Raw genomic sequence first — 12,182 nt, 5'->3', positions numbered from 1 at the left:
AGTACTTGGTAAAAAGCCCCCGCTCACCATTGTTGTTGACACCTGTGCGCCTGTCTCAGCACGTCCACCCGCAGTGGGTGGGCAGCTCAGCTGGCCGGCCTGAGGACAGTTGGTCTGTCTCATCACCTGGTCTCTTGCCCAGTCATGGAATCTCCGTTTTACCTCACATTGTTAGTGACACAGCCCAGGACATGGTTGGAGGCATGAAATTTCCTTTTCCTTGGATCTATATTTACACGACTGCATGGGGAGCAGCAGCAGATGTCAGCGGAGGGTGGCAGGGGGGGGGTTAGACGCTTATCAACAACTGTCTAGTGTGGCGATGGAGGAAATGCAGTTTAGCCCCGTGGGCCAGTTTGCGTGGTCTCTGAAAGTCGTTCAGGTAGCTGGGCTTGGTATGTGCCTTCTTGGCTCAGTGGCTCACGTCTTAGCTACTCCTGAAGCAACATGTGTAAGTTATTACATGTGTCTGTTTATTGTGTGTGTAGCAGAGGCCAGCTGATAGGCGTGACTCTCTTTTCAGTCTTCTTCCACGTGGCCGCAGCACCTCTCCCTGCTCAACCCTCTTGCTGGCCCCATCAGGACTGTTTCTGACACTCTCTGTCTTTGAACAGTATTACAGTTCACATCATTCTCTTTCTTTTCTACTAGTTTCTACAGTTTAATGTTTTAGTCTGATGGACAGGTCTACTTTTTAGGGTATTTCAGAATGAGTAGTGGTATTCTGAAGTCACTTAAAGTTTGACTCTTTATCAGTTCCAGAAGGGAGTTTTATGTTGTTTTTACAAGTAAACCTTTCAAACCTGGCACGTCTGTGAACTCTTCAAGCTCAAGTTCAGTATAAGTCCTAGCAGCTGCCAGCCCATGTCTCTGACTTCCCTCGATCACTTGGAGAGGGCTGCTGGTGTTTGAGCCGGCGCTCGCTCTCATTCCTGCCTCCCCTTGCTCATGCTGTTCCACGTGGTGAGCCTATGTTGCCTTTGTTTTTGTCTTCAGAGGAGGCGAGCGAGCTTTCTTCTCAGTCTCAGAGTTTGCTTCTGTTGGGCAGCTCCTTCCACAGAGGTCCACCAGAGGGTCTGGACTATCAGAAACAATCTCTGTAGCGCGCGGCTCTCTCTTTCCTCAGCACTGGCCAGTGCGTGGCGCAATGCGCACACTCCCACTGTCTTAGTGTGACAGCGCTTGTCTCCTGGAGGACTCAGCTTGGCACTTGCCTTTCTCGACTCTGACTTTCCTAACAAAATGCCACAGAAACTGGAAGGCTTGAGCACATTTTATTTTCTTACAGTTCTGGGTGTTCAAAAGCATGGGCTCTACCCTTTTCAGGTTCTGAAGAGGGAGCTGGAGGCCGTCCGCCTCTCCCTTTTCCCCTCATAGCTTTCTGTGGTTGTATGTGCAGAGGAGACTCTGGCATCTGTGATCATGGAGACTTTGCTGGGGGGGGGGGTTGTTTTGTTTTTTGTCTTACATTTACGTCAATGTTGCACTTTGATTTTTTGTTATAGTAGGAGTAAAGAGTCCAAATTCATTATTTTTTATCTGATAAAACTTGGATTGTATGTTAGAATTTATGTGGGTATATAATTGACATTACCTCATCAGAGCAGTGCAATCTTTAGTCTTTTTAAAACTGACTGGTTTAAAAATACTGGATTTATAATTCCAGCCAGAAGTTCCCCCAGATCTGGCTGGAAAGATGTCAGAGGTTAAGAGCAATATCCCATAAGGAAGAATACATGAACAAAACATTTTGAAGGAAAATTGTCAAATGTACTTTCCTGGTTATTTTATCATATAGAAAATAGAAGTGTTAGGTGGTAGAATTCTTGTTTCTGTTCTGAGTTAGGGTCACATGTAGCCCAGGCTGACCTCAAACGCTGAGCCAAGGGTGAATTTGGTGACCTGTGCTCTGCTTTGCTAGTGTTGGAGCTACCGAGCATGCAGACACACCCAGTTTGTACAGTGCTGGGGCCAAAACCAGCGTTTCCGGTGAAGCTCGCTATGTTTCTGTAGGTGAAAGTCTATCAGTGATGTCCGAATCTAACCGCCTGGAAGCTGAGTCTGAGCACAGCCCGTGGCTCGTTCCTTTTCATCCACCGTCCCTGCATATGCTTCACTGGGGCTGAAAGACCTGCTTTTCTGTATTGGAAGATTTATTTGTGGGAGCTGGAGAGATGGCTCAGCAGTTAAGAGCACTGGCCGCTCTTCCAGAGGACATGGGTTCAATTCTCAGCACCCACATGGCAGCTCCCAACTGTCTGTAACTCCAATTCCAGGGAATCCGACACCCTCACACCAATACATGTTAAAGAAAAATTTAAAACTTTTATGTGTATGTGTGTATAAAGATTTATATATATATATAGGTTTATATATATATATAAATATATATAAAGGTTTATATGTATAAATATATATAAAGGTTTATTCTCTGTGTGTGTGCACGCGCATGCGCACATGTGCAATGTCTTCATTGTATGTATGTGTGCCATGTGCATTCAAGAGCCCACTGAGGTCAGAAGAGGGCATCAGGTCCCCTGACGCTGGCTGGAGCTAAGCCTGGGTCCTTGGAGGAGCAGCAAGCGCTCTCAATGCTGAGCGCCTCCAGCCGGGTGACCCCCTTGAAAGTCTCCTTTACATGGCTGTGAAATGTTGGGGAGTAGGTCCGCCCCTCTCTGCAGTGTCTGTGGCTGCCCTGGCCTCCTCATCGTCTAGTAGGCTGCAAGAGAGTGAGGCAGGTCACAGTTTTGGAAGGCACGGATAACTCTTACACTTAGTGGGGATAGTCATAAAGGCCAATGCAGGTTCAGCAGTGGAGAGGATAACAACAGGCCCATTTTAGCACGTTTGTCCTATATTTCATATTATTAGTCTTAGGGAAAAACCACTTTACTGTATAGAAATGAGAAGGGGAAAACTAAATATCAAAAGTTTATAATCAGAGCAGGAAACTTGATTTTTCTTTCTCTTTAATTCTAAGTGGTCTATATTTTTAATTTTTAATTCTAAGTGGTCTATATTTTTAATTTTTAATTCTAAGTGGTCTATATTTTTAATTCTTTTGTATCAGCATTACCGAGACTTTAGAATGTCAGCTGTGTAGTTAACTCAGTTGTGGATGGAGAGGGGAAAGCATCAGTTCAGATGGCCACTTACTGACTTGCTCATGCTGCTAGCTCAGCCTACTTTCTTACTCTCACCAGGACCCTCCAGGTGGCCCCGCCCGCAGCGCCCCCCCCATCAGTCATGAATCAGGAAAGTGCTCTGCAGACTTGCCCCGGGCAACCTGCTGGAGACAGTCCCTCAGTTGAGGCTCCTCTTCCCAGATCATGTCTGTTTGTGTCAGGCTGACAGGGAACATCCAGGGCACTGCATTTATATTCTGTACTCGAGCGAGGTGGGAGCTGCAGTAGTGCCTTTTAATAGTAAAAGCTTGGTTTTATATCTGACTTTTCTCTCTTAAATGCTTCCCTGTATTTTCTCATTTTATCTTTATAAAACCTCTGAAATAGGTACAATTGACAAGTGTGAACATGAAGAAACCCAAGAAATGTAGTTTTCTGAGGTTGTGGTATTGTACACCTGAGTACCCTGCATCATCGTAAGCTAACGTTCTAGAGGTTTTCTTCCTCAGAGTTCTCTGAGCATATACTTCCTCCAGGGTTCTCTGAGTGTCACGCTCACACCCGTGCTGGGCAGGTTCTGTTGGAAGACAGGAGTCCAGGGTCCATACGACAAAGTTCCCAAATGCAGTTCTGAGGAAGGAGTTTGTGTCACCAGCTTTCCTCCACGTTACTCACTGTGAGGCACAGCCTTGAGGAGGCAGACGGTGTTTACAGGAGCGACCCTGCGGTGAGGCGGCCTGTGTGGGGAGTGCCCCTCGCAGCCTCAGTGCAGTGGTGAGGATGATGCTGCCTGTGCGGACGGGCACGGGACCTAGTGTGGCTGCCCAGCGAGCACAGAGTCCAGCCTGGGACCGATGAGACCCTGTCTCAGAACCAAACAAACAGGCTTATTGATGGAACAAAGTGAGTTAATGTACATGAAATACCTGTCGGGTAGGATTAGCTGTTCCAGCACCGTTCCTGGGTGCATCTGTTAAGTTGATTGAAACAAAAATCAGAACAGATTGCTGTAATTCTGAAGTCACAGCCAGCTACGTGAAGTCATTCCCGTCCGTGATTTTTCGGGTACTATTTCATGTCATGGTCACGCGTGTAAAGTGCAGCAGGAGTTTAGGAACTGTGTAATGTTGAGATGTAGACACCCTGAGGTCCTCATCCTTCGATTGTTGCTGTGACTGTAAGTACCCATTGGGAGGGTGAGTCCCTGAGCTCAGGACGTGCCTGAGGAGAGCTGTCGTTACTGCTTTTCCCTCCTGTGGGTATGCTGCCAGTGGGAGAGCCGTGTCTGGTGAGTGAGCGTCCCGTGAAATGGAAATCTCAGTGCAAACGGAGAGGAATGTTCTAGGCTCATCACTTACTGGTGAAGAAAGCTTCCTGATAGGAAAAGTACACACGACATTCCATAAATGTGAGAGTGAAGTTAATGTCTTTAACGTTTTTCCTTAAGGACCAGAGTAATGCGGAGCAGCACGCAGATGGGATGATAGTAAGTCTAACGGGGCTTCATCCTTTCACTCTTGGGGAGCCTTCTGACCATCGTGTCAGGAGGAGCCTGCGTCTCTGTTCACTCTTCAACGCAAGCTCCTCTCTTCACCTCCTCACTGCTCTTTCGTTTGTAACTCTCGTGATTTTCCTTGAGCTCCTAAAGCTGGCCATCTTTCAACAGTCATTTGGAGGGGAAATGGCAGTCTGATGATTTTTCTAAGTGTTGGTTCTACGAATGAATCGCTTTGCATGTGTCAGCCTCTGATGGGCTAATTAGCTTTCATGAGGTCACTCACTGAGTGCATTTCTCACCAAACATCTTCTTGGAGGGAGGGCTGTGTGCTATGGAAACATACCTTAAAAATATGTTTGTTTGTTTGTTTTGTGTTCCCTGTTTAGACTTTGTGTTTGTTCTCTTTGTCATTCCTACCATGGTGCATAATGTTTTCTTGGTAGAACAGGTCATGTGGACTCTTTGACATAGTTATTCTTTCTTCCTCAGCTCTTTACTCTTCTCTTTGTAAAGAATAGAAATTCATGGCTAAATTTCTTAGCTGGAAATAAAAGCTTTCCAGTTTGAAGGCTGGGGAGCTGTTCAGTTGGTGAAAGCCTGCCGGGAAAGCGTGAGGACCAGAGTTTGGATCCACAGTGCCCACGTAAAAGCCAAGCGTGGTGCCAGGCCTCTTAGCCATAGCTCTGGGGGAGGAGAGGGGGCCGTGGAGCCTGTCTCAGGCTGATAGAGGAAGGCAACCAATGTTGACCTCTGACCTTTATGCACAGGTGTACACACTCATACACACTGACTACACATGCACACAGAAATGAGTTAAGATCTGTAGTTTTATGCTTTTAGTGACTATGGTTGACTATTCTTAAGCAGAGCTGTGATGAAGCTCAGTTGAGTTCTTGCTAAGTATTCGTGAGGCCCTGGAATTGATTTTTCCCCCCAGCATCAACTAGGTGTAATGGTGACACCTGTAATCCTAGCACTCAGGAAGTAGAGGCAGGAGGGTCAGGAGTTCAAGGCCAGCCTCAGCTATGTAGGGAATGTTTGGCCAGCCTGCGCTGCAGGAGACTTTATCTCAAGGGAGAAGCAGAAACTGTTGTTAAAAACAGGAAGCAGCCTCTTTACCCTGAAGCTCATTGCCAGCTTGCCTATCTGGGGATGACACATTAGGACCTTGACAACCATCTCAAGGAGCCCAGGAGGGCTGAGCTTGTGGCTTTCTATCTGCTTTGAAATGGGAAACAAGTTCGTTATCTATGGGCTTTTTAAATATTTTTTTAGAGGGTTGGAGAGATGGCTCATTAGTTAAGAGCACTGGCTGCGCTTCCACAGGACCTGGGTTCAATTCCCAGCACCCATGTGACAGCTCACAACTGTCTATAATTCCTGTTCCAGCAGAGCTGACGCCCTCACAAAGCACCAATGAACATTAAATTAAAATAAGTAAATAAAATTATTTTTAAAAAGCAGGAACATTTTTAAAAAATTTTTTAAAAAGGAATGTGTTTTTAAAAAACGATAAAAGGAATCATTTTTTGACATAAGGATTAAATATACTGGGTTTTTCTTTCTGTGATTGTAACCTGTGGTAACAATGCAGCGTGGTGTACTCTGTCTTTGCTAAGCCTTCTGGGGCAAGAGTGGTTCATGGTTTCCAAGAAACACACCTGTGCAGAACTCACACTTCAGGTAGCCAAACCTCCCTTCCCCTCAAGACTAATTTATTGTGTATAAAAAGAGGCCGGGTTTTAGAAAGCATATCACGCCTGTTTGATCCTTTCCAATTAAGAACGTTTGGGGATGGGCTTTCTACAGAGAAAATTTAAACTTGTAGAAAACAGTTTTGAGTGATTACCTCTGAAACCGTAGTCCTTTTGCAGGAAAGTTTTATAAGTTGAGAACTGGTGATAGAGGCTGAGATCGAATGCCAGGGCTGTGTGCTAGTCCAGCCACCCCCATCTGAGACCCTAGGCAGAGCTAGTCAATCATTCTATGCCTTAGGATTATCATCTGTAACAAATCTGGGCTGGGCGTGGTGCCACACACCTTTAATCCTAGCACTCAGAGAGGCAGAGGCAGGTAGACTTCTGTGAGTTTGTGGCCAGCCTGGTCTAAGCAAGTCCAGGACAGCCAGGATTGCACAGAGAAAGCCTGTCAGAGAAGCCAGCAAAGCCTCATGCTTCACTTGTGCATATCTCGAGGGATAGGGAAGCCACAGCCATGCATGTTTTGCATGTTTTATTTACACATTGCTTTGGCATGGGTTCATTAGTGAATGTCCCAACAGAGTACAGCTCAGGATTACTTGCTGTATAAATATCCTGTTCCAAGGAAGTTGCAGAATGATTTTTTTTTTGGCTGAAATTGACCAGTGACTTAAGATAAACATAGCCGTTTCTTTATTCCATCAAAACAAGGAAAGGTTGTATATTTTTAATATATGCTATCAAAAAGACAAAGTTGCAGCAAACTTTATTATCTAATTCATTTACCTGTGGTTTATGGACTTTGGAGCCTCTAATTGATTTAAAAAGGATGTTTTACTGGACAGTGTCAGAAATAGTTTTATAAGATGGCATGGAAACTGGGCAATCAAAGCAACACTGATACATTTCTTATAAACTAGATGAAAGCAGACTCAGTCAGACTTGAATTTCTTGTGATCAGGAGGAAGTGGCCTGTTTTGGCATCCAACCTGTTTGCTTGCAACTGCAGTCTGTGGCGTTGAGCCTGGCTGACTCCATTTGGGCTTGTTGTGCTGTTTTGAGGCCTAGTGCAAGGAGCTCAGTCCAAACTCTGACTTAGCCTGTGTTTTAAAAATCCAATTTGCTTTTATTTTTGTGGCGCCAGGGATTGAACATGGGGCTTTACATACGCTAGGAAAGCTCCGTGCCGTGGAGCTGCGTTTCCCAGCCAGCGATTCTACTTTTTCGTTGTAGGGTAGGATCTCACTCGGGTTGCATCTGAACTCATTCTGTAGGCCATTATAGGCTTTGAGCTTGAGATCCACCTGCTTCCATTTTCCAAGGAACTGGGATTATAAGCCAGGGCCAGTGAGTTAGACTAAATTCACACACACACACACACACACACACACACACACAAAATGCAGAGAAGTTTAAAGGCTTCTGTAAAAAAAAAAAAAATTTTTTTTTTTTGGACAAGCCTAATATTAGAATGTTACACCTGGAAGAAAGAGTTTATCTAAAAGGTTGAATTCCAGTCCCTGATTCTAAAGTTCGTTATTTCTTAGATTTTTCAATGGAAAGGATAATCTGTTGTCATTCATGTGGATCAAAGTGTTAGTGAAGGGACTTTGCCCATGTTTGTTTTGGTGTTTCAGCTCTGGGATCTAGCCTTACACATGCTCGGGGCCTTCTACATGCTAGGCAGGTGTTCTGCCACCACAGGGAGCCCAGTCCTTTGTGAAGCATTTGAGACTGAGCACTGGAGACTAGTTTATTCTCAGAACAGCCTCAAGGCTGCTTCCCCGGTTCTGAGGACTTGTTCCAGCTCTGAAACAGAATCATGGAATAAGAATGACCCCCACTATAAAACTATTTTCGTTGCTACTTCATAACTGTAATTTTGCTACTGTTATGGATCGTAATGTAAATGTTTTCTGGAGACAGACGTTTGCCAAGGGGGCTGCAGCCCACAGGTTGAGAACTGTCTATCCAGGCTCTTGTCCTCCACTCAGTGGGAGAAACTGCGGCCCAGAGAGGATGAGAGGCGTAAGGAGTTGAAGGAATTAGAAGTCCAGGTCTCTGTTTCAGCACATTCCTTACGTCACCTCACTAGATCCTTGGTTGTTAAGGGTTATTTTCATGCCGCCACCTGCAACTATCCTTTGGTTTTTCGGTTACTGTCAGTGGTAACTAGTCCGAAAAATAATTTAGACATTAAATGACAATACTAAAAACAAGTTCCTTTACCACGGTCTCAGTTTTTGTTGCTAAGTGTTTTTAAGGTTTTATGGATACATTTGGGGATCATGCAAATGTCTTGTTTAGGCAAACCATGCACATAGCAAACCTCTGTGTTCACAGCATGAAGGGTACAAGAAGATAGGAGTTCGAGGCCAGCCTGCTCTACATACTGAGTCCCAGGACAGCCTGGGCTACAGAGCCACATCCTGCCTCACAATCAGTCATTTCAATTAACTAATCAAATTAAATTCATCCAGACTCTTTAAAAACAAATCGAGTAAACTCTGGAGTTTTGGTTTAAACTGCATCATGCTGTCAGAGTAATTTCTTGATTTGGAATCAGAGCTATCTAGACTTTTGTCCTTACCCCAAAGTTTTCGATACATGTTAGAGCACCCTCCCCAAAAGGCCTCAAGGAAGGCTTCTTCACATCCCCTGTTCAGGGCAGCACACGTGGGGTGCATATCAGACATCATGTGTGGGGTACCCCTCGGGGGTGGGGTGGGGGGAGGTGAGTCGCAGCCACTGGTGAGGTGCTGTGCCTTGGTAAGAGGCGGGAGCGCTGAGCTGAAACAAGGGGTTTGCTGGCTTCTAGCCCTGCTTTGTTTGTGACAATGTTTTCTCTCATCTCTTTCTGTGCTTTACTGGGAGAAACTTAACCTCTGTATAAAAAGGACAAATTTCCCTTTGACCAGCTTTCCTGTATACTATCCTGTGGAGTTTGCTTTCGAAATGTGGCATTTTACTTGTTCGGGAGGGTCAGCATGAAAAGGACATTTGACTAAAAACGACTGCTGTGTTTCTTGTCTCAGAGTACTATCAATCCCGTAGACGCAATATACCAGCCTAGTCCCTTGGAACCCGTGATCAGCACCATGCCTTCCCAGACTGTCCTACCTCCAGGTACAGTATTTGGAACCATGTTCCACGGAGTGGTAGATGGGAAAACTTAGTTTGATAATTACAGCAATCCTAGATTTTCTATAATTTTGAAAATAATAGCAATTACAGCATAATATAGCTGAAAATGAACTGGAAAAAGAAGCTGGTATCTTGGGTGGCGTTTTTAAAGTAGATGGAAGGAGCTTTGGTTTCTGAGGTGGTGGAGAGCACCGCAGTGAAGGTGCTGATTTGTCGGTAGGCCTGAACTGTGACTCAGAATTCATAGCACCAGGAAAACATAATACTTCTGACCTAGTCCCGTGTAACCCAGGAATATGTAAATGTGGGGTGTTCTTTAGAATTCTGAACAGTAAAATGTTTTACCACAGTGGACGTTAATGACAAAGGGAACGCCTCTGACGTGTGTGATGCCTACTAGTTTAGAGGACATAATATTTAAAGAAACAAAAATAACAAAAGCCAAAAGTAACAAAAATCAGACCTATAATTTCAGCACGTGGGCGGCTGAGGTAAGAGCATTTCCAAAGAGTGAAGGCTAGCCTGAGCGAAGTGAGCTCTTGTCTCAAAACTCCGTTTGTTGTACCGTACATTTCTGTGTTCTCACAGTGACTAGTAAAGCCAGGGGTTGTGCTGTCTAGAGGGAAATCCCTCGTCAGGATACCACGTGACGTCTCTTCAGGCGTGAGCTTGCTGTCTCTTAGCGCTAGCGAGGGGCAGCGCACTCCATTTCTGACCTTGAGTGGTCAGAGTTTCAGAAACAGTGCTGGTTTTACAGGGCACTTGTGCTGGGCATTGGGACGCTGAGAGGCTAGGGGCTCACAAAGAGAAATAGCATGAATTTGACTTGCTGTAGGAAACTTCAGAGCGAGAAGTGTTGCATCCCAAACAATTGTTGAGTGTACGTTGAGCTGTTCCTCTAACTTATTTTACATATTCAAATCTAGAGCCTGCTCAGTTGTGTAAGTCAGAGCAGCGTCCATCGTCCTTACCTGTGGGACCTGTGTTAGCTACCTTGGGACATCACCAGACTCCAACACCAAACAGCACAGGTACAGACGTGTAACCTTTACTGCTTGGGATTTCCAGTATCGGGAGGTTTCTGTTTGGCCCATAATGGGGAAAAGGATGAAGAAACATAATAGCTGCCGACACCAGCGATAGCTTGGCTTTTAATTAGAGTTCCTTCTTGGAGAAGCTTTGAGATTGAACCAAGAGTAGTAGTAATTATAATTCAGTTTTTAATATAGGGCGTTTTCTTACTCAAAGCGATCTGGCAGTGTGGGAGCACAAAGACTCGACTCCGGGCGGCCCTGTGATGCCGCTGTTGGTTTGCCCTCTGGGGTGCAGCTGCACTTCTGGTAGAGCCTCAGTGAAGTTGTGTTTGTGACTTGCTTCTGGCAGGGATGACTCGAGCCCCCACGCCCGTGCCCTTGGGTCAGCAGTGATCTTTCGTGGCTGCCACTTCACCAGCTGGCGGCTAGGTGGTTCAGGGTTCTCACCTGTGACACGGGTTCTCTAGGAAACTTCACCCAGTCACACTGCTGTCAATTCTGTAGGATTAAATATGTTGTTTTAATTTTATTTACAGTCATCTTTACCCTTTCTCTGAAGTGCAGGGCCATTCCCAAGTTAGATACTAGATTTATTTTTTTGTTTTAAAATTAAATTTGTATCATGTTACCTGTAGAACCAACTCAAGGAAATGCAGTTACAACCTTTGACCCTTTGACCTTTCATGAGGAGGTTTAAAAAGTTTAAGTCCTGGTGAGCAGGTGGGACGTTGGCATCTCTCATCACTGCAGACACTTCCTTGGCACAGTGTTTTCTGTCACCATAAACTATCCTGTGACTTTAGCCCGTATTAATTCTGGGACAGTGGGTGTTGCTGTACTCAGGTCTCGTATTTAACAGCACGAATGCCTTCTAAGTTTTGAAAGAAAATTAGGAGTCAACAGAAGTTCCTTTACTTGGGAAGTGCTAGTAAGCGATTTCAGTAATGAGGTTAGGTTTTTTGTTTTGTTTTTGCTTCTGTGTTTCATGGACTATATCATATCTTAGCTTAAAAATAGAACCTGTAGCTGCTGGAGCACAGGGCTATTCCAGCTCTGGGAGGCTGGAGCAGGGGGATTGCTGCAAGTTTTGATCCGTATAGTGAGGTACAGGCCATACAGGCTAGCCAGGGCTACTGTAGCAAGAGGTTCTGCTTCACACAAACCGAAAGGAAACAAACACCAACCTGTAAGCTTTGCTTATTTACTTTTGTTTCATATGATGTTCAGATTGTAAAGTGGCCAAAATTTCTCCACCTGGAAATACACAAAACTAGTTAGTAAGGGGAAAATGAGGAATATTTCTTCTGTCAGATGATTTTAATATAAGTTATTTTCAGACGATGAGGGTCATCTTCTCAGAGTTATTTCTGAAGAAGATAAAGTATTTAACATTTTAGAGATGGATTTAAGGACATAAAAATAGCATATGATTTCTGTCTTGTTTTTGTCCTAACTTCCCTGTTTTCTCTATCTTTTCTTCCTTCTTGACCATAGAAAAAAATTTCTTAGAAGTTGTTTAAGTTGGGCAGTGGTGGCACACTTCTTTAATCTTAGCACTCGGGAGGCAGAGGCGGGCTGATCTCTGTGAGTTTGAAGCCAGCCTGCTCTAAAAAGTGAGTCCAGGACAGCTAGGGCTACACAGAGAAACACTGTCTTGAAAAATTAGAGAGAGAGAGAGAAA

At 44.8% G+C, this 12,182-nt stretch overlaps 1 protein-coding gene across 9 annotated transcripts in view; it reads left to right on the top strand.

Moving 5' to 3' along the window:
• Positions 1-12,182, top strand: part of Osbpl9 (oxysterol binding protein like 9) — a 121,825-nt gene that overhangs the window by 87,223 nt on the left and 22,420 nt on the right. For 7 of the 9 annotated variants that reach the window (XM_060366106.1, XM_060366105.1, XM_021660869.2 and 4 more), the window contains 3 exons: positions 4,573-4,611; positions 9,359-9,449; positions 10,394-10,498. In XM_060366106.1, the coding sequence (XP_060222089.1) occupies positions 4,573-4,611; positions 9,359-9,449; positions 10,394-10,498 (235 nt within the window). The remainder of the gene's footprint in view (positions 1-4,572; positions 4,612-9,358; positions 9,450-10,393; positions 10,499-12,182) is intronic. The other 2 variants (XM_021660874.2, XM_021660860.2) reach the window with 1 other exon arrangement.

Source organism: Meriones unguiculatus, chromosome 12 (genome assembly GCF_030254825.1).
Source record: "Meriones unguiculatus strain TT.TT164.6M chromosome 12, Bangor_MerUng_6.1, whole genome shotgun sequence".
Classification (NCBI taxonomy): domain Eukaryota; kingdom Metazoa; phylum Chordata; class Mammalia; order Rodentia; family Muridae; genus Meriones; species Meriones unguiculatus.
Note: the sequence above shows the minus strand (reverse complement) of the source record. Positions and strands in the feature narration are given on the sequence as shown.